This window comes from Neomonachus schauinslandi, chromosome 1, assembly GCF_002201575.2.
Source record: "Neomonachus schauinslandi chromosome 1, ASM220157v2, whole genome shotgun sequence".
Lineage (NCBI taxonomy): Eukaryota > Metazoa > Chordata > Mammalia > Carnivora > Phocidae > Neomonachus > Neomonachus schauinslandi.
The window spans coordinates 91,146,355-91,174,191 of NC_058403.1; the positions used below are offsets into that span (position 1 = coordinate 91,146,355).

General features: G+C 41.5%; 1 protein-coding gene across 2 annotated transcripts in view; it reads right to left on the minus strand.

The window, feature by feature from the left end:
* FNDC3B (fibronectin type III domain containing 3B) overlaps positions 1-27,837 on the minus strand; it is a 337,270-nt gene that overhangs the window by 17,423 nt on the left and 292,010 nt on the right. For both annotated transcript variants that reach the window (XM_021702670.2, XM_021702671.2), the window contains exons 18-23: positions 27,139-27,244; positions 26,053-26,228; positions 23,627-23,740; positions 23,146-23,295; positions 19,378-19,658; positions 7,640-7,852 (exon numbers count right to left, since the gene is read on the minus strand). In XM_021702670.2, the coding sequence (XP_021558345.1) occupies positions 7,640-7,852; positions 19,378-19,658; positions 23,146-23,295; positions 23,627-23,740; positions 26,053-26,228; positions 27,139-27,244 (1,040 nt within the window). The remainder of the gene's footprint in view (positions 1-7,639; positions 7,853-19,377; positions 19,659-23,145; positions 23,296-23,626; positions 23,741-26,052; positions 26,229-27,138; positions 27,245-27,837) is intronic.

Consider the following 27,837-nt stretch of genomic DNA (forward strand, 5'->3'; position numbering starts at 1 on the left):
TGGGGCATTTTTACCGAGGGAAAGGAAAACGGGAAGAAATGTTCTCTTGTACTAAAAATATTTACTTGGAAGGGGAAACATAAACAAGGCAGAAGGTTGGGTGGGTCACTGAAAGTTTACAGTCTAAATGAATTCTTTATGGCTCTATCTCCAACTTGCCTCAGCACTGACCGCAGTGTCTTGAAACTGACCACTTCTATGGTAACAAGCACACGTGGGTTTTAACGTTGCCAATTTAACAGTGATTTAAAACAATGTTCTACAGATCTGTGAATACAAAATGATTCTGCTTATTCCGTCTGCCTACTGGAGTGCCTCCTTGGTTGGTACAAAGACTTACAAAAACCTTGGCCACAATGCATAGGCTGTTACCTTCACTATGAACTTGGACAAGCTGATAAGTCTCCAGGCTGAGTTTCCAGACACTTGGGATAATAATAGCTGTCTCGTTCACCTGGCAGGAATTTTTATGAGAGCTAAATGAGAGGACCAAGTAAATTCTACAATTTCTTATTAAATATACACTAGGAAGGCAAAGCAACAGATTCTTGACATTTTCACGAAGTTCTAGGGGAAGGCTGTATTTTAACCCCAGCATTTTAGGTTTTAACACATTATGAAAGATGAAGATTTTTTGCAGTGAAGTGCAACTGAAGGAAGAAATTCAGACACGTTGCATCTTTGAATGTTTATTTTAAATTATTTTAGAGTAAAATGATGATATGTAAAGAATTCAATTTTAAAAATCTATTTCCTTAAAACAGTTCTGTTTCAAAACAACAACAACAACAACAACAAAAACCCAAGAATGCCCTGGATGGCTCATAACTTAAATCCACATTAGAAAAATGAGAAAACACTAAGGTTTTTGTGTTTACTACCTTGTTCCTCCCTTGTAATCCCTAGGCCCATTACAGGCTAACAGGAGCTCATTAATGTTAACTCCTCACAATGATCTACTCTGCTGACCTAAAATGGCCTCTAGTCCACTAACGGCTGCAAATGGCACATTTCCAAAGTTGTTCCACAGTATCACAAATCAACAGCTGTTAGTAAGCTCAGCGCAGCTATATTCCTTAACAATGACATGTCACTGCCTTCATTTTTTCTGAATTTCCCTGGGCCACATAGGGTGTGTGTGTGTGTGTGTGTGTGTGTGTGTGTGTGTGTGAGAGAGAGAGAGAGAGAGAGAGAGAGAGAGAGAGAGAGAGAGAGAGAGAAAGAGAAAATCTCCTACATTACTGAAGCCATGTTTGGGAATGGAGGATGTTCAAAACAGGGATGGAGAGGATGGTCCTCACTCCACCGAGAACACGGAGTCCTGTCATGTCTATGCAAAAGCAGATGGAAGCAGATGGCATCATGTGGGGACACCTGAGGCAGGGAAGGTGCGTCTCTTAGACTGGCTTTGATGTTGGTGAGTCCCATTTGCAGACTGAGCACCCATATGCCAAGAATTTCTGAAAGACCAGTGCAAAAGGAGTTCCTTTCCTACCTCCACGTTCTCGGCTGCATATGTGCCTACTGGCTTGGGAGTGATCCAGCCCTAATACCTTTTGGTTAGATTTCGTTTCAGCTCCTTTTTGAAGAAATAAAATGTCAATAAAGCTGCCAATGAAACTCTATAGAGAATAAAAGAAAATTCCTTTTTTCATTTTTTTTGTTCAAACTGTATTTTGCTATTGATATGTTAAAAAAGAAATTTATTAAAAAAAAAAAAAAAACTCTCTCAGGATGAAGACCCCCTGAGAGCCTTGAAACCTCCCATTCTGCTTTCTTTTCAAGTACACGCAGGGACTCTCATCTTCAAGGATACTCTTCCAGAGTCCTTCAGATTTCGTTCTACTTCTATTTTAACAGGTTTGCCTCAATCTTACCTGATTTAGGAAAAAAATGCTAAGAGAAATGCAATCCAATTCCATTCTATTTATGTTTAAAGAGATAAAAATTCTATTTTCAAATAGAAAGAAAAACAACTCTGTAATCTGAATTTTTTACTTCTGGTCCAATTAAGACCACTGGTTCATTTCCCATCACTTACCTCCGCCTGTACCTGACATTTCAGCCTGCAAACTGACTAAGCCAGCAGTACTCTTTATTCTGTAGGCTTTTTATGCTTTTCTAAGATATATGAATGCTTTCCCCCCATCAATCAGGGACTGGAGACAGGCATCATTAGTTCCATTTTGTAGAGGGATAAACTAAGGCAAAAAGAAGGTAAGGCACATGCCTCTAGCCATCTAGAAACTCAGTACCAGATCTGGGATTACAGCAGAGACCTGACACCCCTGTGGAGAACCACAATTGCTTTCTGCTGATTGAAGGTAATATGCAAGTGTCATTAATCCAACAAGGGTGATCATGTGTATCAGGACTATTCCAGAGAAACAAAGGAAACCAGTATCGAGGGTCTCTGTGGGCCCTGAGCTAGTTGCCTTACATCTATTTAATTCAACAATATGCTTTGAGAAATAGAAAGCAGGATTTGTTCCCTAATAAGCATACATTAGGAAAGTTCACTTCTCCCGTAGGGCTCATACACCCCGGCGACTTTTATTAGTTGCCTACTGTGTATTTTTTCAGGGTTTCTTTGTATAGATTATTTTCTGTCCCTAACAGTAAACAGTCATATTGTACACATTAACAAAGCCCTCCCATTTTGCCTGATGAAGGGAAAAGTGTCACAGGTGTAAGGGCTGAGTTAAATGGAGAGCAACTGGTAATTATCCAGTCTATTAGAGCCCTCTACCCCATCCCCCTTTTGCTGGAAATACACTGGCTTTAAAATACATTGGCTATCTGACTAAACCTGAACAACAGATTAGCCATAAACGCATTCCTGGAACTTAAGTTCCTCTCATCTCGGTGCTGTGTACCATTATCAGGAACATGGACCCATGAGGGTCAGGAGGAGAGTCAGCATCAACTTAAATTCTGTTAGGGCAGCATAATGTTTCATTTCAGTAACACAGACAAACGCACCTTCAAAATCATCAGTACAGCGTTACGATCTTAAAATGCATGAGCTGATCTTGTTATTCTAATCCCTGTATTAGGTTAATGCAGCATTATGAAAATGTTTACTTTGGGTGTATATTCTTCTTGCATACAGAGGAACCAAAGACATTCAGATCTTCTGTGCTAGATTTGCTAAGAATAATAGACTTAATCACTATACGGTCACGCCAGTATAATTTTTGTTTTTCTGCTGAAATTAAATAAAATCTCTTGTGCTGTCTGCTCATTGTTTCCCATTAACTTATTTTCTCAGCAAGATAAGTTCCTTATAGGTAGCCACATACCTCAAAAGACTTAGCACATTATAGTAATTCAGGAAAAAAATGATGATTGGGTGATTATAATCTAACTGCTAGGGAATACACTTGGCCCTATAAATATAAAGCACAGCTTTGAAGCTGCTACATCAATATGCAGTCAGTGACCTTGGACTGGGAGCCCTGTGAGTCAAAAGCTTGAATACATGGAAAACAAATGTCTTCTTCACGGGGCAAAATATTTTAAAAAATTTTCAAGTCCAGGTGACCCAGATGAATTCTAGGTTGATTTACCTGGAGGCAAGGAATTTGGGCAAGATGCCCTTTTGGGATCCCTTCTGTTTCCGTGAAATAGCCCCAAGCTTAAAAAGAGACACGTGTAAAAGAACGAGAATAGAAAGAGGCATTTAGTCGGGAGAAAAATCCAGGACACATTTCTGTGTTTTGGAGGTTGTATCCTTGGTTTCCACCTGATCCTGAGTCTTTATCACTTGCCTCCAACCTAAGGCTCTTTTGCATGAGATTATAAGATTGGGACCCTTTTAAGACGCACTCACCCTATTTATTATCTTCTCTAAGAAGCCTTCTCTGCTCATTTAATTTTAAGCCTATAATCGTAAGTTGAAATCACAGTAATCATTAAAATTAAATTCAAGTCAACTCATCAAAAACAACCCATTTTTTCATCTAGCCGGTGGAGGGCTTTGGTAGAAATGCTAGCAGCATAGAAAATATTTCACTTTTTATTCAAAAACTAAATAATGTAGATAAAAGCTCTCAGTGTTGTACTTTGTAGGTGCTCGATGAACAGAAGTCTCCTTTAGGAAGTTTGGAAATATATTTTTGGGCCAACATATACTTAGAAATCTCTGGCTCATTTCAGATTTGATTGAGAGGTATATAAATAGATGTAACAAACCAGCAAAGTGCAGATGTAAAACCTTAGGGGTTTGAGACCTTAAGTGGTCATGCTTAAAGAAAGTTAGTATTTGGGGCACCTGGGTGGCTCAGTCAGTTGAGCGTCTGCCTTTGGCTCAGGTCATGATCCTGGAATTGTGGGATAGAGCCTCGTGTTGGGCTCCCTGCCCAGTGGGGAGTCTGCACTCACTCTTCCTCTCCCTCTGCCCCTCCCTCCCTGCTTGTGTTCTCTCTCTCTCAAATAAATAAATAAAATCTTTAAAAAAATTTATTATCTTGTCAAAAGCAGAGACTAAGGGGTGCGTGAGTGGCTCAGTCGTTAAGCATCTGCCTTCGGCTCAGGTCATGATCCCAGGGTCCTGGAATCGAGCCCCACATCAGGCTCCCTGCTCGGTGGGAAGCCTGCTTCTCCCTCTCCCACTCCCCTGCTTGTGTTTCCTCTCTCGCTGTGTCTGTTTCTGTCAAATAAATAAATAAAATCTTTAAAAAAAAAAAGCAGAGACTAAGATATGAAGAAAAAGGAGATAGCATGCTCTAATCATTTGCAAGAGACACCCTTTGGTAAAGGATGTAGCTCACGAATGATATATAAGGTTTCAGCGCTTTCAGGTGAAAAAGGTGACAAGGGACCCAGAGTTCACCTTCTAGTGTAGTCTAGGGTAGACTGATATTTTAGCAGCCAAATCAAGCCAACTCTTTAATTTTATAATTACCGAGCATGGAGTTACTAATTTTCGTTGTGCTTCTGTCGTAAACGTTTTAAGACCAACATTACTTTCCTAGCTGACTAGGACAGCTGGACAACTCACACTTCGGTAGCTCTCCCTTTCAATGCCCCCAGCGCCTGGTGAGTAAAATAAACCAAAACCACAATTAATCTACCTCTGGTTCTCTCTCACCTTGGCCACAAGCAGGACATATAGTATTTTTGCCACATACTAATAAGAACTTATTAGTGGTTAACGCAATCAATGCGTACACTAGGAAATATGTGTACTTTTCTCAAAAGTAACAACTGGAAATCACCGTGGCGATGAGTTCAATGAAAAATCTGCTCCTTGAATGATGACACTTACTTTCAGTTGGACAAGCCAGGTCCAAGTCCTAAAGAACCTCGAGGAGACTAGAATGGACAAAAACTATGCTAATCACAAGAATTATAATGTATCCAATGCAGATGATTTCTCCTTAATCCTCATGAGTCAAGATCCAAAGTTAAATAAAGGCTTGGATTTAAGGCGCCAATCGATACAAGAGTTCAGTTTCAAGTCACTAAGGAAGGTCATCTTCAAACTCAAATTAGGCGAAGTTTCATCCTATTAAATCACAGGAAAATTATTCCACAAACAGAACGAGAATTTATTATGCTCTATACTCCCATCACTTTAGTAACTTTGAGAGCATTGACAAATCTAATTTAAAAAAGATAAATTGGGACTCCAGATCATAAAATTAAGAAAAATACTGTTCCTAATGGTAAGTTTTCTTAAATTGCCATTTAAATTTAGGCAAGTCATTTATTTGATTAACGGTGCCATCTTGGGGCCTCCCGCGCTTTTTTAATAGCATGAACTGATTACTAGATTTGGCACTCTCTTCTGTCTGGCACATTTAAATGTCTCATGACAGCTTACCTATTTAGATCAGTGTTCATGGCACTTTTGTTCTGAGCATCTGTACAGTTCTCCATACGAGGTGCCCCCCGGCAGATGCCCAGCACAGGGCAGGCCTGCAAGAGGATGCCCACAGCCGGTTTGGGGCACAGCTGCTGCTCTCCCCACATTCCTCGAGGTAACAGTAGAGGCAACTGCACGAGGAGTTAGGCAGCCCCCACTCTGATCCCAATTCTGCAACCACTGTCAACGTCTTTGGACCTCACTTTTTCTAAAGCAGGACACGACTAGAAGACAACTCTCTAATGAAGATTCTCTCTACCACCAAAGGAAGCCAAAAGCCCAGGGTAAAAACAAAGGCTCATTTACAAATTTCCCCAACTGCTAGCTTTAAATATTTATCAGGATTTCTGTTAGTCCATAATTCTTGTTCTTGCCAGCCCTCTCCAGTTGAGGAGTCCCCTGCCAGTAAAATAACCCGTGAAAATGCCTCCAAAGGTATAAAGCAGAGTAAGATGAATGATCTTGTCTATGACCAAGTATATATTTAATCTCTAATGAACCTACCAAAAGAAGCCTCATTTTCTCTGTGCTTTCTACACCAGGACTAGTTTCCAACAGGACAATCACTTTTTGTTCTTTTATAGTCAAATTATGGGGCTTGATAGGTCCTTCAAAGTCAAGTTCAAATGTCACTCAAAAAGCCATTCTGGTCTTTGCAACCAGATGCTCTCTGCCTCCTCCAGCCTCCCAGAGCACTTTTCTCCAAGGGCATTCATGTTCTGAGACTATTTGGGGGTTGATATTATGCTGCTGGAGGCAGGGGTTTGTTTTTCCTTGATCTGGGTCTCCACTGAAGGTCCGCCTCAAACAGTGCCTTCCACACAGCGGGACTCCACTGCACTGAAAGGAATCAATGCAGTCGAGTACAGAGTGGGGGGTGAGGATGGGACTGGGGTTTCTGTGCTAACTAAACCAGTAACCTGTGAAAGGAGCAGGAGACTATAATGCATAACGTGGGAAGGACAGAAATGGTTTTGTATTCTGTAGATATGCCTTGGGGAAGTAGCAGCACGTACCCATTCCATCAGAGTGTCTTGGATTTGTGGTCACCCCCCACCTCCTTCACCTGATTCTCTGGATTTGGACTTTTGGTCACAGAACATTTTGTCATCAGTACCTTTTACTCTGCATCTGAATTATTCCTAAATACAGTGCAGAGGCCCATCTTCTGATCGGCCATTTTCAGAGGAAATGAAGTTAAGCTAAATAAATACTACGTGAAAGGCTGGATTTGATTTCTGTGGCCAAGAGTATTTCCTGGGTGTGGAGTCTTATAAAGAATCCTGTTTGCTCTGGTTAATTTGATCTTGCATTGCCCAAAGTTACAGAGTATAATCCCCATCTGTACACCACCACAGCTATTTCAGATTGGTAAACATGTTTGTCCTGATGGTTACTGAATATTTAAAAAGCTAACATCTCTTCCTGAGTCTTATTTCCCTTTGCACTTGTGACTAATAGAACGCTCTAACACAGCATGGACTTGAATCTGGCAGCTTTCCTTTTAGATAATTTCTCTCCATTATCTGGCTTTATGAAAGAAAAAACAAACACATAGATTATCACATGTAGGCAAACCAGGGTCTTCAGAATGTTAGTTTAGAAAATTCTAAATGGAGGATGGAGGCTACAAAATGCAGGACCCCAATGCATAGGAAATCGTTCAACCAGGAGGATGAGTGTTTTACCAGAGGACCAACGAACAAGTTAGGATTCATTCCGCACACCAAAGGCACAGAACTGCCCCGCGAGCCCTCCCCACCACCTCACCTCCTGTTTCTGTCCTCCAACTGCAGTGTGTACACCATGTCATCGGCTGCGTGTGTCTTGGTGTTACTGTCTCCCCATTTCAGCTTCAGGCTCTGGGGCCCTGCGGCAGCACATTCAAGCCTCGGAGGCAAGGGTGGTAATGGCCGAGTTTTTGCCCTAATGAACTGACTAAACGGTCCAGCTCCAATTTCATTTACAGCCTGAATTCTGATCCTGGGAAAAGGGAAAAAATACAAACATTGCAGGTTTAAGAAGCAGCAGTTCCTCGTTTGAAATAAACACTGTGTGGAGTATTTCTTAGGTGCCCCTAAAACACTATTATGGAATAAAGAAAAACAAGCTGAAGTAATTCAGGACAAATAGAGAACAGGGCAGCTTGGAAAACAGATCATATTCTCCCTTCCAAAAAACAGCAAAAGTAAAGTAATTTAGCAAGGCATCTCATAGTTCTTTAAAAAAAAAGGCTACTGTCTGAGGGAAGACATCCTAACGATGTGCTATCATATTTTGTTGCAGTCACCTGTTAGCTTCCTCAAAGTCAGTTTCGGGAGTGAGTGGGCTACAAAGAACAAATCCAATAGGAGAGCAAAGGAGTCTCTTTGCTCTCAACAACAACTCTTCATCTGGACATTTCTCCAGCCTCACCCCACAATCTCTGCTAGTCTATAACCAGACCTCAGTGCGCAGACACTGCTGGTAATGAGGTGCCATTCAAACGAGCAAAAGTCTTAACCGGATGCTTGCAATACGCAGCGTTACGGATAATAAAGATGCTATTAACACTGCCCCCGTGGTCTATGAATTTACAGTCAAACAGTTAAAGCTTATACATAAAATAATATCCTACTCTTATTCCTACTTTTCTTGTTCCTCCATTTCCTTACTGGATGATTGAAACAGCCCTCCAAGGTCTTCATACAACACAGTGATGGCACCGCCCCATCCTCATTCTCAACACTGCTGCCCGTGGTGACTACGTGCTCTTGAAACTTGTTTCCTCCCGGCGTTTGGCAGCCTGCACACACCTGTTCAGGCTGTTCTCCTCTGCCTCTCAGACCAAAGGTCTCAACGTCACAGCGCCGGCACCCCTCCACCCTCCGTTTTTCCTCTCTTCTTCTGTACGGTATGGACAGTTTTCTCAGTAACCTGACATCGCCATAGCTCCACTCACTCCTGGGTCTGCCTCTCGGCCCCCTCTTCGTGCCCACCTCCAGGCCTCCAGCGGAAACCTCCACCCAGGCCCCAAAACACATGACAATAAAAAATATAGTCAGAGGTGAATTCTTAGGAAACAGATCAATTTAAAAATATTCTTATAATTAAGTTTTACGTACTTCTCATTTACAGGGATTATTGCTTACACTTAACTAGAACATACTACTTAGGTACTACAATGCCTAAATTCATCTTGTGACCTCAGATTAGCATTAATTCTTCAAATGTACAGATTACATAATTCGGCAAGTCAGTCTAATAATGTGCCTGCAGACTGTGAAGAAGGAAGCAAAGCTGGGTTAATTACAGGTGAGAGGAAGCAAGCACAGCCCACTGAGTCTCCCCCACTGAATGCAGCCATTAAACCGGGACAAAAGAAGGGCAGCAGCCGTTTAAAAACTCCAAAAGGTCAACAGTAGCTGGGATCTGGGAAAGAATGTAAACTACCACCCAACCAGCAGGGAATTCACCACTGTTTCCCCTCTGTGATCCCCCAGACTGGACTCAATGCAGCCTGAAATCCAGGAGCAGACATCTGCATGGACTGAGGGCTCTAGCGGAAGGAAGCCTGGCTCAGGGAAAGGGCTCTCTGGATGCTCAGAGCGCATGGGGAAAAATCCCCCATTCTTCTTTTTCTTTTCTGCATTCTCTCACTCTCCAGCTCTTACACAATTCCTTCAAATTAACAGCCTAAAGAAGAAAAAACACACAATCCTTTCAAGTGGCACAGAAAAAGTACCTGATGAAATCCAACTTCTATTCATAATATAAAAATTCTCAGAAAACTAAGGGTAGAAGGAAACTTTCTCAACCTGAAAAGGGCATCTACAGAAATACCTATAGGAAACACTACAGTCAATGGTGGAAGACTAAATAATTTCTAAGATCAGGAACAACGCAAGGATGTCTACTCTCAACACTCCAACTCAACATTATGTACAATGAGTCCCAGCCAGTGGCGGGAAAAATGTCACAGAGATAAGAAAGAAAGAAACCCAAACTACAAGACACCGAGGAAAATCTTAAAGAAGACCTAAATAGAGAGAGACATTCTGTGTTCATGAATTGAAAGATTGCAAAGAAAAAAAAAATGTCAATTCTCCCCAAACTGATCTATAGAGACCAATGCAATGCTAATAAAATTCCAGCAGGATTCTTCTTAGTTGATCCAGAGACGTTGATTCTAAAGTTATGAGGAAAGGCCAAAGAACTAAAATTGCCAAACACAAAATTGAAAAGTAAGAATAAAGTTCAAAGAATCACACTTCCTGATTTAGGACTTACTATAAAGCTACAGTAATCAAGACAGTGTGGTAGTGGTAAGAGACAGACACACAGATCAATATAAGAGAATACAGACTCCAGAAATAGATCCACAGACCTATGAATGATTGATTTTTGGCAAATGTGCAAAAGTAATTCAATGGAGAAAGCATAGTCTTTTTTAACAAATGGTGCTGGAACAACTGGATATCAAGAGGAAAACAAAACTCAATCTAAACCTTGTATCTTATTCTAAACTTGACTCAGAGTGGATCATGGATCTAAACATAAACTGTAAAATAGAAAACTTTTAAGAAGAAAACAGAAGGAAAACAGTATTTGTTACCTAGAGTTAGGTGAAGAGTTTTTACCTACGATGTGAAAAGCATGACCAAAAAATGAATGAATGAATGAAAGAAAGAAAGAAGAAGAAAGAAAAGTTGGGATTTCATCAAAATGAAAACCATTTGCACTGTTGGGAGAATGAAGGCAAGCTACAGACTGGGAGGAAATATGTGCAAATTATATATCTGACAAAAGGACTGTATTCAGAATGTATAAAAACCTCTAAAAGTCAACAGCAAGAAAACAGCCAACCCAATTAAAAAATGGGCCAAAGACTGGAACACACATTCCACCAAAGGGGATACATATATGGCAAATAAGCACATGGATAGTTAACATCATGGATTATTTGGACAATGAGACTTAGAACTACAACAAGATACCATTATATCCCTATTATTTTTCTTATAAAGCTTAATACACACACATATGACCCAGCAATTCCACTTCTTGGTCTTCAGAGAAATTACAATTTATGTTCACACAAAACCTGCACACAAATGATTACAGCAGCTCTATTCATAATCACCCAAAACTGGATAAATATCTGTCTTATAGTTGGGAATGTAGCAAATAAGTACTTATCTCTGACAAAGTATAGCAAAAATTCCATTAAAAAGAGGCTTACTTTTCCCAGATTCTATTAAACATGGGGCTCTATCAGGTCTCTCGTAGATATAACCCTGAAAGCCTAAAATAAACTCTGCCTCACCTCTCAACATGAATCTCACAGCTTTATGGTGTTAATGCAAGAGTTTTTTTCTGTGATTGGACGGGAAGAAATTTTTCCGCAACTGGAGAGGAAAAATCTTTTTAAAAAGGTGGTCATCATGGTGATTGGAATTAGTCTTTTTTTCTTCTTAGGAAAAGAGAAGTAAGCCAGACATTGTTAGCCTTTCTTCAATGGTGTGACAAATCCCCTCACCTACAAGGTTTATATTAATGTCTTTCTACTGTCCAGACTGCCATTCTCTCCCTTTATTGTAGGGACAGGTATTCCTAAAGCCCAGAGTCCAAGATGCTTTCTTCTGTTTGCTTGCTCATAGCCCTCCAGAGCCCAGCTCAGCTCGTATTCCGAGGGACTCTACTGCTTTGCTCTGTGCAGCCCGAACAGCCCTGAGCTACTCTAATAAACAAGAGGAAGTAAGGTAGTGGGTTGCTTATGATTGTTATTCTGCTCAAGAAAAAAAATGAGAGATCTGACTCATTTAGGAGAATTAAAAATGAGTTTATAAAATACAAGTATCAAGATACAAAAATAATTAAAATAGATTTAATATTTGATTTCTTTGTGAATTCACTTATTTCCCCAAAGCCTCTATAATATTTTGATAGGTATTATGCTCCTTACATTGAAGCGCTATGGTTCTCTGACCTTTTACTGATACGTGTTTGGTAGGCACATAATCTTGGCCTTAAATACACACACACCACCACCACCACCACCACCACCACCACCACCACCAGAATACTGTGGTAGCATTTTAACTCTCTTTAGCAGTGAAGCCTCTTTGGGAATCCTGCTCATCACTTTGGTGTGGCCCTGGAGAAATTACCTAACACCTAATGGCTTCCTTATTTACAAAATGGGTATACTAATATCTTTGCTGCATTTACAAACAAATTTTATTACTTCACTAAGATAAGGCATATAGGAAGCATTTTCTATTTTTAGATATTTTCTATTTCACCACACAACCAGAAAAGGATTCACGATGGGCAAAAGCACTTTGGTGAACTTTTTGTGCTAATTTCTGGAGTTACCATTCTTAGGACTTCTTTTGAGACTGTCATTCCTTTCCCAAGTAAAGACCATGGGCTGATCATCCATGAGGTGGGCACAGCGCTGGGCACGCACACGTGCGGCCTCATTTTGGTTGATTACCACCACCTCGCTTTATAACTTGAGTCATTTGTTAACACAAATTTTCCTTCCTCCAAATTATGGCCAAGGAACCAGCAACACCTAAAGGGATTCACACCTCTGTAAAGCATCCTCAGGAGGGGAGGAGGAGGCGCGGAGCTGGGAGACAGAGGGAGGCGTTAATAACCCCTGTAACGAGCAACGTGGAGAACAGGCTCTGCTCACAGGACTGTGCTTTGGATCTAGTATTTCCTCTTTGAGAGAGGAGAAAATTGCAGTTCAATTCAGAGAGGTTAAGTAACTCAGCTTCAATGACACAGTTACTCTTGGTGTTGAAGCCTAGATGCGATATGTACAACAGTAGCCCTAATTTCTACGCTGTAACCACGAGGTAGGAATTACTCTGTTTTACAAATGAAGAAACTAAGGCCTGGCTGGGTTCAGCCATGTGCACGGATCTACACAATAGACAGAGGTCAGATCTGGTGTGAACTCTGTCTTTTTTAGGCTCAAAGTCTTTCATCCATTCTGACACACCATACTCTCCGAACAGAACTTGAACCTAACACAGTTTCTAATCCAATCAAGAGGTCATTTTAATTCAGACCAAACTTTCAGTTCAACAACTGCCTTTTGCCAATAAAGCAGGCATCTAGAACAGTTAAAAAAAAAATTTGTTTTTACATTATTTAAATAACTTTTGGCTTCAAAGTCAACTACCTAAATTTTAAAATACCTCAACTTACCTACATTTTTACACAACACATTTTGTTTCAGTAAAAATGCATGAAAAACCTTTTTCTGTGTAGCTGATGCACTGAACATTACTTAGTTCTAATGAAAAGTAAAACTCAAAACTGAAATACAACTGAGGAACTGATAAAATTAGATGAGGCCATGGGGCACCTGCCTGGCTCTCTCAGTCTGTAGAGCATGCAACTCTTGACCTCAGGGTTGTTAAGTTTGAGCCCCACATTGGGTGTAGAGATCACTTAAAAATAAGATCTTAAAAAAAAAAGAAAAGAAATAAGGCCATGTCTTCTTGCATTTTGGTAAAATTATTACATGCTCTGAGTCTACAAGGCTGAGAAAGCTGAACAAGGACTATGATAGTTGCTGTTTATCTGGGAGTGAAAAATGCACTGTGAAAATAATTTCCTAATTCCAGTGGGAGCTCATTCAGGACTAATGAGCAAAACAAACATTGACCTGAGGAACAACTCCAAGAATTCACCTCAGAAAAAACCGACCTTCAAGTTTTATTAGATTAATTAAAGTCTACCCCAAACCCAAACTTGAGAAGTTTTCTCTTTAGCTGGAGTAACATGGTAATCTTGAAACTTAGATAGGATCTCCAGGTTTCGTTTTTTTTTTTTTTTCCTTTAAACGCATTGTATCAGTTTCTGAAATCTTAAGCTGTGCATATTAAGTAAAAGGGAAATGGAATTTTGCCTTCCAATTAAGGGAAGTGATCTCTAATTCTTGAGAAATTCTATCTTGGCCAGGCTGATGTGAAAAAACCTCAAGTCCCCAGCAGTCTGCAATACCTATCAGTGCACTGATAATTCTGAACAAAGAAATTCAATTAAGCATTATTCTTTATAGCTTTTGATTGAAAAATCCACTAATAAAATATCTACTACTACTACTACTAGTTGTAGATGCTAAATACATTCCTGCTTCAGAAGATCATAGCCTTCCAGGGGCACCTGGATGCCTCAGTCGGTTAAGCGTTTGACTCCTGGTTTCAGCTCAGGTCATCATCTCGGGGTTGTGAGACTGAGCCCTGTGTGGGGCTCTGTGCTCAGTGTGGAGTCTGCTTGAGTTTCTCTCTCCCTCTCCCTCTCCACTCTTTAAGAAATGATGCCAGATTCGCACAGACCTATAATCTGGTCACAACCCACTTTGCAGCTCATTTCTTCCCTACCAAACATTAGCAACAGATCATTTACTGAGTGCTGACTCACTGTGTGTCAGATCCTATATGAGGCGCCTGGAATCCCATCTAAAACAAACCCTACGAGGTCTAAAGGTATTATCTCCATTTTACAGATCAAAAACTGAGGCACAGAGAGAGCTTAAATAACTTGCCAGAGGTCACAGAGACAGTAAGTGAGGGACCCAGGACTGAAGTCAAGCTGTTTGACTTAGAATTTGTCTCCTAATACAGCCCACCTCATCTTGTTACAATGATTTTTGATTCACTTTTTGACAGGCTAATGTAGTGCTGGACATATCCTAAGGACTCAAAAGATGTTATTTTCATCTCTGTTTTACCTAGCCAAAGGGGCATAAAGGAGTGTAATGAACAAATTGCATAAAGGAGTGTAATGAACAAATCGCTTTTAGTTGTTTGGTAGCTCGGTATGAGTCAGACACATAATGAGGTTGCCAAAAAAAGTAATCTTAGGCAACCTTCCTAACTGCTCAATACGGAGAACATGGAAGGTGCCAGTCTGGCTCTGCTCTCAGCCAGCCAACCAGACCATTCCTGGAGGTCTGGGCAGTACGCATTAAAGAGTCCGTCAAGAAACAGAACTCACCCAGTGAAGAGGATGGAGGAGCTAACTGAAAACCCATGCTCGTGAAGACAGAGTTGAAGGAAGTGAGGATGGTTAAGTGGAGGACAGCTGACACTATATGGCAGTGATGTCTAGACCCCCTGGGTCCCACTAAACCACAGTCTACAAGGAATGGGGCTCAGACTTGTGTAGGTTGCAAAAGCTGTCCGGATGATTCTCATAATACATCAACACCCATGAATCACTGCTCTAGGACGGAAGTTCTTAAACTTTAACACATCCAACAAATCTCCTGCAGGGCTAATTAAAGCAGAGTGCCAGGCCCTAGTCCTAGAGTTTCTGATTTAGTAAGTCTAGAGCAGGGCCTGATAATGTGCATTTCAGCCCATTTCTAGGTGTTGCTGGTGCTGCTGGTCCAGGCCCCACACTGTGATAACCACTGCTCTAGACGAAGGCCCAGGATCAACTGAGCAGATGTTGGATGTACAGGAGTTTTGAAAAAATATAATGGTAACACTATAAAACTAGTTATTCACAAATAGAATGGACTGCCTGGTGAGTTGAATCTGGAACCACTGCTCTGTCACTGGAGATACTCAAGCCAGGGCATTGGGAGGGGATGACCCAGGTGATCTCTCTCTCCGCTCGCAGAGCCCTAGGGCACCATGTGTCAAAAGAAAGCTGTCTCTGTTTTCAATAACATTTTCTTCTCCTCAAGCCAAAACACAAACTCAATTCCAAACTCAGTTCTAAGCTTAAAAGTAATGCCCTTAAAAACAGCATTATAATTCCAACCCAATTCCCTACCAGGTGTCCGTAAGCTGGGGGACGGGGGGGGTGTTTTTGTAAGCACCAATAGAAAAGCAACACATCCACTAAAAACCCTATCTGTGTCAGTAGGTTTGCTTATAGAGGTGCACATTTCTGTTCCGGCAAAACAGAGAAAGACAAACTCAGCGTGAGAACAAAGTGTAACTGCTGAAGTTTAAAAACAAACAAACAAACAAAAGAATCAAGTGCTTTTTCCAAACCCCATAGCCTGCTTAAAATGTTTCATTCCACACTTTTGTCTAGAACATCATGATCTGTTCACTTATCTTTTAATCAATTTATGGAACAGAAAAAGGTGAGGTAAACGTTGATTGGACCGAAATTACACCCTTAGTTACTTGAAATACTCATTTTGTATTTCATTATAATTATGGCAATTGTGTTTCTGAAACATATAAAGACTGTGGGCTGGTCAGACTTCTACAATAGAGTACCCACTTACGTACTCAGGAAACTAGTCTAAAGTTGTATAAAAAAAGACCTTAAATATAAATAATGACCTTAATATCTTAAATAGGAAATACCCAATTTACTTATCGCTTGGCCAGCAATGACAGCTAGCTCTTTTGGAGGGTTGGTGGGCTGGGGGACGGCAAGAACACACAGTACAACTAGATGCAAAAGCCATGCATCAAAATCTGAAATTTTGAAATTTCTGAAATGGGATCTTCTAAAACTACCCTGTTCAGGTTAAAGAGGGACTTTCCACATGCAGCTCAATATACTAGCCCTGCATATCAATACTGAATTGTTTATGCTACATCCATTAAATACCTTTAAAACAGTCTTGAAGTTTTAGTACCCAAATCTAAACTCATGCTTCTATAGTCCCTACATAATTAAAACATTTCATCCTCTCTAAGATAGAATTACCTTGAGAGGGACTTTTAGATTTTTTTTTTTTTTTTAGATTTTTATTTATTTGACATGGGGAGAGAGGCGGGGAGAGAGAGAGCGCGCGAGCACAAGTAGGGGGAGGAGCAGAGGCAGAGGGAAAAGCAGGCTCCCCGCTGAGCCAGGAGCCCGATGTGGGGTTCGATCCAGGACCCTGAGATCATGACCTGAGTCGAAGGAAGACGCTTAACCAACTCAGCCACCCAGGTACCCTGAGGGGGACTTTCATTTTATTTATTTATTTATTTTAGATTTTATTTATTTATTTGACAGAGAGAGCAAGCGAGCACAAGCACGGGGAGCAGCAGGGAGAGAGAGAAGCAGGCTCCCACTGACCAGGGAGCCCGACGTGGGGCTCAATCCCAGGACCCCGGATTATGACCTGAACCGAAAGCAGATGCTTAACCGACTGAGCCACGCAGGTTCCCCTAAGAGGGACTTTTAAACATGTCTTTAAATCAATCATTTCTGTGGAATATGTTTTTGGTAATTTCCACTGTAAATGCCATTTCATCATTAAGCAAAGATTCCTGTATCTGTTCTTCCATTCAATTCTTTGAGCTCTGTATTTCTTTCTCAAAGTCATCAGACTGTATGTTGGAAAAGAGTCAGCATTCCCCCATGATCAGATCCTTCCATGAACCTTGAAGTTTTATAGTCACTTACATCACCTTTAAGGTAGGCACAATGTCTGGAAGAAGCAAAATTCTTGGGCTAACATATTGCCCTACAAGACCTTTTCTAAAAAAAGACCTTTTATGATTTCTGATGCAAACATTCATAGAGAGCTGACCAGAGAGAGGGTTTGAGCTCACTCTGGGATAGACATGGGTGTGGATCAGAATGGACACAAAACCCCTCTGTGAGTCCCTGAACCAGTGTGGCTTCTTCTGAGGTTTTTTGGCCAGAGGGATTAGGTCCGGCGATATTCTGGACAGCTGTGGAATGACATTCCCTTGGTCATTTCTCCCCAGAGGTACATCTCATGGTGAGGTTTCCTTAGAGCGTCATCACTAGGGAAATTCCCTGAGGTCAAGGTGTGGATTTAGTCATCCCTGGATTTCCTCAGCACCTGGTTAGAGTGCTCTAGACACAACAGACACTTGGCACGTGGTTAGCAAACAAGAGTGAAGCCTGGTTTTTTTTGAGAATGGCTAAAAGGCTAAAAATGAAAGAATGCCCTTGGCCTGCCTCTTCATGTAAGTCTAAGTCATAGCCCACTTTATTTAGCTTCTTTCTCAAGTCCCACTTCAAAGCATCCTGATCACACTCTGAACCTGGGTCTTCCTCTCTGAAATACCAACAGGATTCTGTACATAGTTTTATTTTCAGCCTGTGATGTCACAATAACCTACTGTCCTACTATTGCTATTTAAGTGTCCCTCAACTCTGTGAGCGCTCTGGGGGCAAGGATAGGGTCTATTATTGTTTTATACACCCATGGTGTATGTAGTACTATACCCAAAAGAGATTTTTTTTAAATAATGAAAGAGAAAAACAAAACAAAAACCCCGTCACTGCTTCTGAAAAGTAAAATAAATCTAGTTATATAAGTCAATTTCTTTTTTTTATTTTAAGATTTTGAGAGAGAGAGAGAGAATGCACAAGCAAGGGGAGGGGCAGAGGGAGAAGCAGGCTTCCCATGGAGCAGGGAGCCCGACGTGGGGCTCGATCCCAGGACTCTGGGATCATGACCTGAGCCGAAGGCAGGCGCTTAACTGACTGAGCCACCCAGGAACCCCTAGTTATGTAAGTCAAAAATGCATTTAATACACCTAACCTACCGAACATCGAAGCTTAGCCTACCCAATTTAAACATACTCAGAATACTTAAGTTAGCCTACAGTTGGGCAAAATCCTCTAATGCAAAGCCTATTGTAAAATCAGGTATTGATAATTTCCTGTAATGTACTGAGTACCTGTATGAAAGTGAAAACCAGAAAGGCTGCATGGGTCCAGCCCAGTGTCACAAGAGATGGGATCAGACCACACAACTGCTGGCCCAGGAACAGATGGAAATTCAAAATCCGAATGGGCACTGTATATACTGAATGTGCACTGCTTTCATGCCATCATAAATCAGCACCGTCTGGAACCTGACCAAGGGGGATGCTCTGAGAAGGCACACCGCAGTAACCACAGCCGGTTCCCGGACTCTTCTAATGCTAATCTAATCGTACACCTTCCGTTTTCAAGCAGTTAAGGCAACCTGGAGACAGAGCTAAGTAATTTGAAATGTTAAGAGGCTATGTTGGAGAAAAAGATGTGTGAGCAGAGGAAGGGGAGGTGGCTGTCTCTCTCGGGGGTGCAGGAGAAAAAAATGCAGATGCTAACTGAGCTCTGCTCAGTAATGTGTAATGTACCTTTCTTCTCTGGCCGCCTAGCAAAAACCCTGGGTGAAAGCTCCATCATGGACGCTTTGTAACACTGTCTGCTTTGGGGGCATCAAAAGAAATGGTGGAGCCCGGCTTCAGAGGTGGGCAAGTACATGCTGAGGACAGAGGGTGTCCACAGAGTGACATGAGTCACAGTAGAAGTACAAAGAAAAGTGGCTGAGGGAAAAGAGACCAAGAGGGAAGAACTAATTTAAAGCAGCAGGTGAAATTCCCCCTTAAGGGTTAGGAATTGTATAAATTTGTAACTGACTCACACGAAGTACAAAGCAACACAAGTTTTAAAGATGTATTTGCATTCAGTACTCTTAAATATATTAATTACGAATGATTAGGATTCACTCATTTGGCCTTTAGAACCTGAAGGGTCTTTAGCCCCAAGTACTGATGTGTTGGCTTGCCTGCACTCACCGGTAGGTGGTTTCTGGAAGGAGGTCTTTTAGGACATGGGTGCTGGTATTGCCCACGGTGATGCTAGCGTCTCCAAGATCAATATTGTAAGCAAGGATTTCAGATCCATTATTGCACGGCTCTTCCCAGTTCAGTACAAGGCACACAAAAGGTGAATCAGGGTAGGCATTGAGGGCCTCCTCTTCCAGGACACAGAGAGTGGAGACAGGGTCAGGGGCAGATGCTGGTGTCTGGCAGAGGACAAGCTCACTATACGGTCCTGCTCCAGCTTGATTGACAGCCTAAAAAGACAAGAACAAGACAAAGTCCACATTACCCCAGTGTAAATTCTAATGCCACCATGTTAGGTGCTGTCACATAAACGTAACACTACACAATTTCCTTCTAGAAACATAGGTAGAAATAAATCTCAGAAAATGTTCACTTTAACAACCACTTTCCCCAAAAATGCTAATGACAACTTCTCTGTTAATAAAGCAGAAGATCATATCACCATTGTCACCTTTTATGAAAAATAATTTTAAAATAACACTTTGTACTTGCACAGCCCACTTCAGGTTATATGCTGTCTTGTGACATCCTCCCAATAACTGTCGGGGGTAGGCAGTAAATGGCAAGTATTCTTCTAGAGGTTTCCATGCGAACGATATACTCCTATCTGAAGTCAATTCTCAGTCCTTTCTGATTTTACGTGAGAGCAACAGCTGAGACCTTCATTAGTCACTCCTCTATCAAATACTTATTCACTCTGTCTCCAGGGCCATACTCTCGTTTCCACTTACCTTCCGCTGCTTCTCAATCACCTCTGCCGGAGGCTACTTATCACCTGGATCTCTCAACACTGGAGGCCACCAGGGCTCAGGTCTTGGACACCTCCTCCTCTTCTTCTTTTTTTTAAAATCTCTGTTCTAACTCCTCGAGATCTCATCTTATCTTGGAGGTAAATGCCATTTATATCATATCTCAGGGATAAATGCCATATTATATCCTAATGCTATTTATAGCCTACTCCCAAATTTACTTGTGTAGCTCAGACCACTGTCTTGAATGCCAGCCCAGTACATCCAACTGCCTTCTGCACATCACTTGAACGTCAAATAGGCATCTCAAACTCAAGTGTCCGCACAGCTCCCTCATCTCCACCCCATCCCTCTTCACCAAAAAAAACCCCACTGCACCTGCTGTAGTCCCTCTCATCCCTCAGGCTGTTCAAGTCATATCCCTGAGACATCACTGGACAGCTTTCTTCCTCTCATACCCCAATCCAGGCCACCAGCATATCCTGCACCAAAGCCCGGTCCAACATATTCAACTCTCATATGGCTCCTGTAATGGCCTCCTACCTGGTATGTGGGTGTCAGCCCTTGCCTGATATTCTCCATTCACAGCAAGCACTGGGATACTGCTTGTATCCCTTCCATGGCCTCCCACCATATTCAGAATAAACTTCAAAGTCCTCACAAAGCCTGCAAGACCCTATCTGATCTGCTCACCACTACCACCCTCCCCCCAAAACCCACTGCCACTCTGACTTCATCACCTACCAGTCTCCCCCTCACTTGCTCTGCTCCAGCCACACTGGCTTCCTTGCTGTTTTCACAGGGACACCAAGTCTGCTTCTGGCTCAGGGCCTTTGCAATTTGCTGCCCTTTCTGTCCAGGAAGCTTTTTCCCTAGACATCTGCAGGCCTTCTCTCAAGGGCTGCCTTTTGGTGAGCCCTCTCCGAACACCGTATTTAAATTTGCAGTCACCCTACCCCACCCCCACCCACTGTGATCCTCCTCATTTCCTATTTCCCTTCTTTGTTTTATTTTTCATCATAGCATTTATCACCACCATAGGGTATATATTTCATTTAATTACTCCCTGATAAGAATGTAAGTTCCGTAAGGGCGAAGCTGTCTGTTTCGCTCACTGCTGTATCCCCAGCAACTAGAACAGTACCTGGTGCAGAAGATGTGCTCAATGAATGTCATTAAACATGTATTTTTTTCCTTATAAAGAGAAAAACATTTAGCAGACTCCTTACAAACGTGAATGTACTCTAAAATCTAGTTCTCATTTACTTCATAGGAGAGTTTATGAGGACACATTACAAAACTAAATGAAAGTAGTCTGAGCTCTTAAAGGTTCAAAAGTTGTAACTTATTTTAATGTTTATTTTTTAAAGATTTTATTTATTTGAGAGAGAGAGAGTGAGAGTGAGAGTGAGAGTGAGCGAGCATAAGTGGGGGGAGGGGCAGAGGGAGAAGCAGACTCCCCACTGAGCAGGGAGCCCGGATGCAGGACTCGATCCCAGGGCCCCGGGATCATGACCTGAGCCGAAGGCAAAGGCTCAACTGACTGAGCCACCCAGGTGTCCCTATAACACTTATGTATTACTGTTAATTTCAAAGAAGTTCAGAGCATTCATTTGCTAACAAAGCACTTTTGAAACTCTACCATAATATTTATCATATCTAGTCCTATTTCATGACAATACTTCAACTCTTTTTGGTAAAATTTTAAAACTCGAAAAGCACAGTGAAGTTCTTTCCTGTGGTGGCAGACAGTTCTTTATTTATATCCTGCCTTGTTCCCAAAACAGGAGTGCAGCACATATTTTGTAACCTTTTCCCAGTGACTCAGCACTGCTATTATAAAGATCAGATAATGAGCTGTGACCCTGACTCACTGACAAAGAGTTAGTTATGTCCCAGGTGCTCCATTCAAGAAGGAAGGACGGTGTATAACAAAAGAGTTTAATCAGAATGTTTATGATGAAGCAGGCTTCAGAATTCAACAGAGAAGTCTCAGTTGATCTGGAAAATTAATTTACGAAGGGAATATTTTCTCCAAAGAGGTCAGACACACTGATACGTTGATGGACTTGTAATAAGCAATTTGATTCATCACTTAAATCAGGTGGAAACCTAAATCTGGCATCTCTGCTTCTTAATCTATTTAAGTCTAAACATGTGTGAAGACAGACTTCTCCAAGGTCAAGAACCACATCGGATTAATCTTTGTATCTCACCCCTTGATCATCCTGATCATCCTTTGATTCTGGCACAAAGTCGTGCTCAAAAAATGTTACTAAGCAAATGGAAAGAAATGGACAAAGAACCCTGTTTTCTTAGGACAATAAGGCTTTACAGAGGGGGTAAAAATAACTTATCTGAGTCCATAAAGTAAAAGTAAACTCATGACCGCTGTCACTTTGAGGGGTTAGGCTAGGAGCCAACTGTTCTTGATGTTATTCTATTTGGACTCCCGAGTCAAAGCTTACAGCTAACCAGCCTTGTTAATGGTCACTGGGAAGTGGGAGGTAGATCCTGTAATCTAATGCAGACTAGTGCAAATCACTCTAATGTTTGTATTTGGCTCCATTTAACCACCAGCATATACATCTTCTGTCTTTTGCCAGTTTTAAGCATCTCTCCCGCTGAAATGTGCATGTCGGGAGAATTCAGACAGAAGGAACCTTCCCCAAGGAGCTGTGACCCCTTTGCCTTGGACTTAGTCATTTATTCAGTGAATTCACAAGCAAGACAGCAGGGTGGTGAGAAACAGAGTTATGCGGAATTGGTTTTTCTTCTTATGTTGCAGGACCTCCTAGAGAAGCAGAAATTAATTTTAAGATACCAAAACAATTACATTTATTTGTATTTAAAAGGACTTTTTCCATATCATCCCTCTTGACAGCCTCCATCACAGGCCTTTGAGTAAGTTCCCCAGTGTCTCACGGAACATCAGTGTCTGAGTAACATCTGAGTAGCGTCCACGTACCTGTAGTCTACAGCAATATTGTGCAGCGGGCAACAGATCCCTGATCTCAAAGCCGGTGTCTGGCCCATGATAAATGAGTTCTAAGGATTCTTCATCTTCTCCCCATTCCAACCTGTACCCTGAGATGTCGGCACCAGAGCTCTCAGGACTCTGGAAAGCAGAAATTCGCGTGGTTAATTTCACTGAGAAGAAAATCCTATGATGTTGTGTTCAACTAACTGAACTGGGGAAAAAGAGCAACATGCCCCTGCATATTTCAAATAGGAAAGAAAGACATGAAAGAGATACTCAATTTCCTCTCAATTGTGACAAGTTAGAAAATGTCCATAACTCTGAATGATATAAGCAAGTGCCAAGGGAGATTAATGTGTAAAAATCACTTACATGTGAATTTTAGCTTTGTAGGTTCCTCACAACTTGCATTTGGGGGCAGACAAAGTAGAAGAAAGAGAAGTCGATGCAGAACACTCATCTGACTTACCTCCCAACTCACTAGGACACATCCATCAGGTGTAAAAGAAATACAAGGTACTTTGCACTGTCCAGGAGGCCCAGCAGCAGTGGTAATTTCTGAGACATCAGAATAGGGGCCATACTGAAAGAGAAGAACACACACAGGCCTGTATGCATGTTGTGCACACACATGTGTATGTGTGCATATATAAGGGCTAGGTTAACACCAGCATCAGTCCAACTGATTAAAAAATATTACCTAGTGGTTTTCACTCCCAACTGAATGTGTATAAAGTTTTTTTCCTACATACATTGCCTGAGTGGTAAATGTCTATTAATAATAAAGTATGTCATTTTATTCCAAAGGATCACAAAGTTGGTTTACCAAACATTTTTCCTTTATTGTGATATCAGAAATAAAAGCACGCTGATTTTTGACACAACAGAGCATTCTAACATTTCCCACAGGACATCAAAGAAAATGAAGTCAGATGTACACCGCAGTTTAATTTTCAACACACAAAAATCTACTTGAAATTGGTAGTTATCAAATTCTGAGTATTTCTTCTAGTTATTGGTATTTTCCATTTTGAAAATGAATGCTCCTGTTAACATGTTCTCAGCATGACCCCACCATTTCAACTATTTGAAGGTTTATACTGCACTCCTCTTTTCTTTATACGGCCTTCGGTGATCACACTACTCAGAGCCAACCACCATTATTTCGAGAGAACCATAATCACCCAATTTAATAGGGGAATTTGTGATACCACAAATAGTTTGGGCAAAGAATACAATAATTTCCAGGCTAATGAAACATATGACTATGCTTTTCCAAAATGGGAAAAAAAGATATAAAAAAAAACCAACCACCAAAAAACCACTCAAATTTTCCAAGACAACTTGCAAATACACTGGGCGGGGGGTGGATGGGAGAGAGGCTCTTTGGAACAGACCTCAGAAGCTGACTACAGTCAGATATGTGGTTAACTTTCAATAGAACAGGAATAAACCGAGGCTGATGACAATTTTTTTAGATGATAAATTACTGAAAGGAGACAGAAAGTAAAACTCAGAGGCACAGAGCTTCACATTTATCTTTGTTATGGCGTAGATGCCCTGAACAGCAGACGGGAAAATGAGCAAAAACAACAGTACGACAGTTTCTGCAGTATCTGTGGTCATCCCCTTCCATGCTTTTTTTTAATTATAGAAGTTCAGGTGCACAAGCTTTCTTATCTTGTCATCAAAACATTTTTGTTTAGTTTTACGCTGTTTTTTTTTTGTTTTCTTTTTTTTTTAATTTCAATAGTTGTGCTGTGTCTGAAATTCCTTCCCAATTGGGAATTAGAAGGAATCAGGCTCCTGCTAAAGGCTTGCGATCCTATTTTAGGACAAATGTTTTCACCGTTGAGCGTGGCTAGCAGGAAATGGACTGGAGACCGACATGTTCCCCTCTGCCACGCTCTCGCAGGACTACCAAGAATGAGAAAAAGTCACCAACAACTTCGTGCTGCTGTTGGTTGTGCTTTCTTATTTTTAAAAATTCCATCAATTAATTCCATCTATTTATATGTATGGAACTCAACTGTACAAATCATGAGTATGCATGGGGGGTCTGTAGCAGCAGTCTGCACCAGAAAGCAGACTGTATCTGGTTACCTTGTTCTTATCGTGAATCTCCCCCCAACCCACATCACTCTGCAATTTAAAATATGGGTGTAGTACAGACATAGACTTTCAGTCTCTGATAGGCCACCTCGACACCTCCCAGAGGAACAGCAGAAGGCAGGGCCAAGAAGAGCTCTCCAGTCTTCACTGGAAACAAAGCAAAAACAAGAAGCTGGCCTCCCTGCCCTCTACCCCACTCTAGTTCTGAAAACTGACCTAAGATAGTGCTGGGTCATTTAGACAATATGGTAAAGGACTTCTTATGTAGTCCTAATTTCCCATAACTGATTAATACAGTCAATGAGCGAGTAACAAAATTATTTTTAAAACAACCAAGAGCATCTCAAGGGTGATGTTCTTATTAACCTTGAACTCTTTCTTAATAGAATGATATGAGGGGGCGCCTGGGTGGCTCAGTCTGTTAAGCGTCTGCCTTCGGCTCGGATCATGGTCCCAGGGTCCTGGGATTGAGCCCCACATCGGGCTCCCTGCTCAGTGGGGAGTCTGCTTCTCTCTCTTTCTCTACTCCTCCCCCTCTCCTTGCTTGTGCTCTCTCAAATAAATAAATAAAATCTTAAAAATAGAATGATACGAAGACAAGACAAAATTTCCAATGCTGGGTCAATAGGAAATCACAACAATGTATCACTTCAGAAAAGAGATTTTACATACACTACTTTAATGGTTGTCAAGGCTGGATAGGTACTGCAGAGGAATTTCAGGAGGGTGGATGCAGAAGTTAGAACCTTGTATTTTGATTATGGCGTACAAGCTTGTACTCACCCCTCCGTCATTCAGAGCCCTCACCCGGAAACGATACATGGTTCCGGGGAGTAGGTTGCCAACGGTGCACTCGAGCTCTGGCCCGTGGTACACCTCGGAAGCTACATCCTCAGGTTCTGTCATCTCCACGCTGTACTCCGAGACCTGGTCGCAGCCACTTTCTGAGGCAGGAACATCTGGGAATGGAGAATGCTTTTCATCTTAGAACATTTTTGTGCTTCCAGTTGACCACATCACACCTGGTTCCCCACCAGGTTTGCAAAATGTCACGTAGTTACGTGACCGGTCCTCAGTATCTCTCTTACAGCGGAGCCCTCCTCTCCCCCACAAAAGAGAAGAGATACGGAGGAGTTTCTGAATGATATTATCTGTACTTTCCAAAGCAAATACACTTAAGTACATTTAATTATACTAATAAAATAATTTGAAAACAATAAAACCATTAGGCAAATGTCTTTACACTCTACGGAAAGGAAGCTACAGAAGAAGAAAATCTCTTGGACTTAAAACCAAAGGTCCCGTTAAATCAAGATAAATGACCCAGAGTTGGTACACTATTTTATTATGTTGTAGACTTAAGTGGTGGAAAAAAGCAGTCAGAGTTCTGCAGGTTTATATTTGCAATTTTACAGGCTGTAAACTGCTGACACAACAGGAAATGCTCATACAGCTTGAATCAATACCACAAAGCGCCAGGGCCCGCCAGACACAAGAATTAGATGTTACCTTACGAACCACCTCTCGCTTTCATCTCTAAATTGAGCACAACTTTGCTTTTATGAATGAAGTTGGAAAAATTCCTGAAAAAGACTGGCTGCTCTGCAAGATCTTCTAGGAAAGTGCCCCCTGAAGGACAGAGGATGCCCACCCAGCATGTGTGACACCAGAAGGCACGGGAGGAAGAGCGACAGAGCACAGGAGAACACGAACACCAGCCAGCCCACGTTCAACAGAAAATGGGACATTTTCAACCAAAAACACTATGGTTTTTAGAAGACTGCCGACTTAGTAACAAAGCATTAAATCCTAGATTCAATCTCCAATTGTCCCAGTTGTCATTGTCAATGTGAAGATTTGTTTACTCACCCCACTCTAAGTGGACTTCTTTGTGCTTTGGTCGACCCAAGACCCTCGGTGGTCGACACTGACCTGGTGCAATGCTTAGTGTGCGAGCAGGGAGACTTTCGGAACACTGCAGGGGAAACACCGGTGAGAACCATCTCTTAGTTATTGTGAATTCACTAGACCTCTACATGCCAGGCAAATTCTACCCTCTAACTGAACATGCTACCAAAAGGGGGTTACATGTTGAATGTGTACACATAATTTTTTTCCTCAAAAAATCTTTAGTCCAATTGAAGAAGTAAATTAATATATAAGACTTGAAAAAATTAGGAAATAACTCACATTATTGAAGTACAATGAGGGCAAGAATTCCCATCCTTCTCCCTCCCCTCCACTGAAGAAGAGGTACATATTTGCAAAACTGGATTTTGGGTTTGGGGTAAAGCACACAGAAAACTTAAAAAAAAAAAAAAACCCCACAAAACTCAGACAAGGTGGTGGATCACCATAATGAAGAGGAGGGCAAGGGGGGGAAGATAGGAGGTGGGGGAAACTAAATTCTTGGAGGTAAGTGTCCAGGATGAGTGGGTGGTGGAGAAACAAAGGTTAGAGGAGCTCCAAGTGGAGAGTATCAACATGGGTAGGCTGGTTGTGTTCTCTTACACTTCATCCCATCTTTTCCTGTGCTGTGGTTGGAATTTTGCTTTATCCTACTCTTTG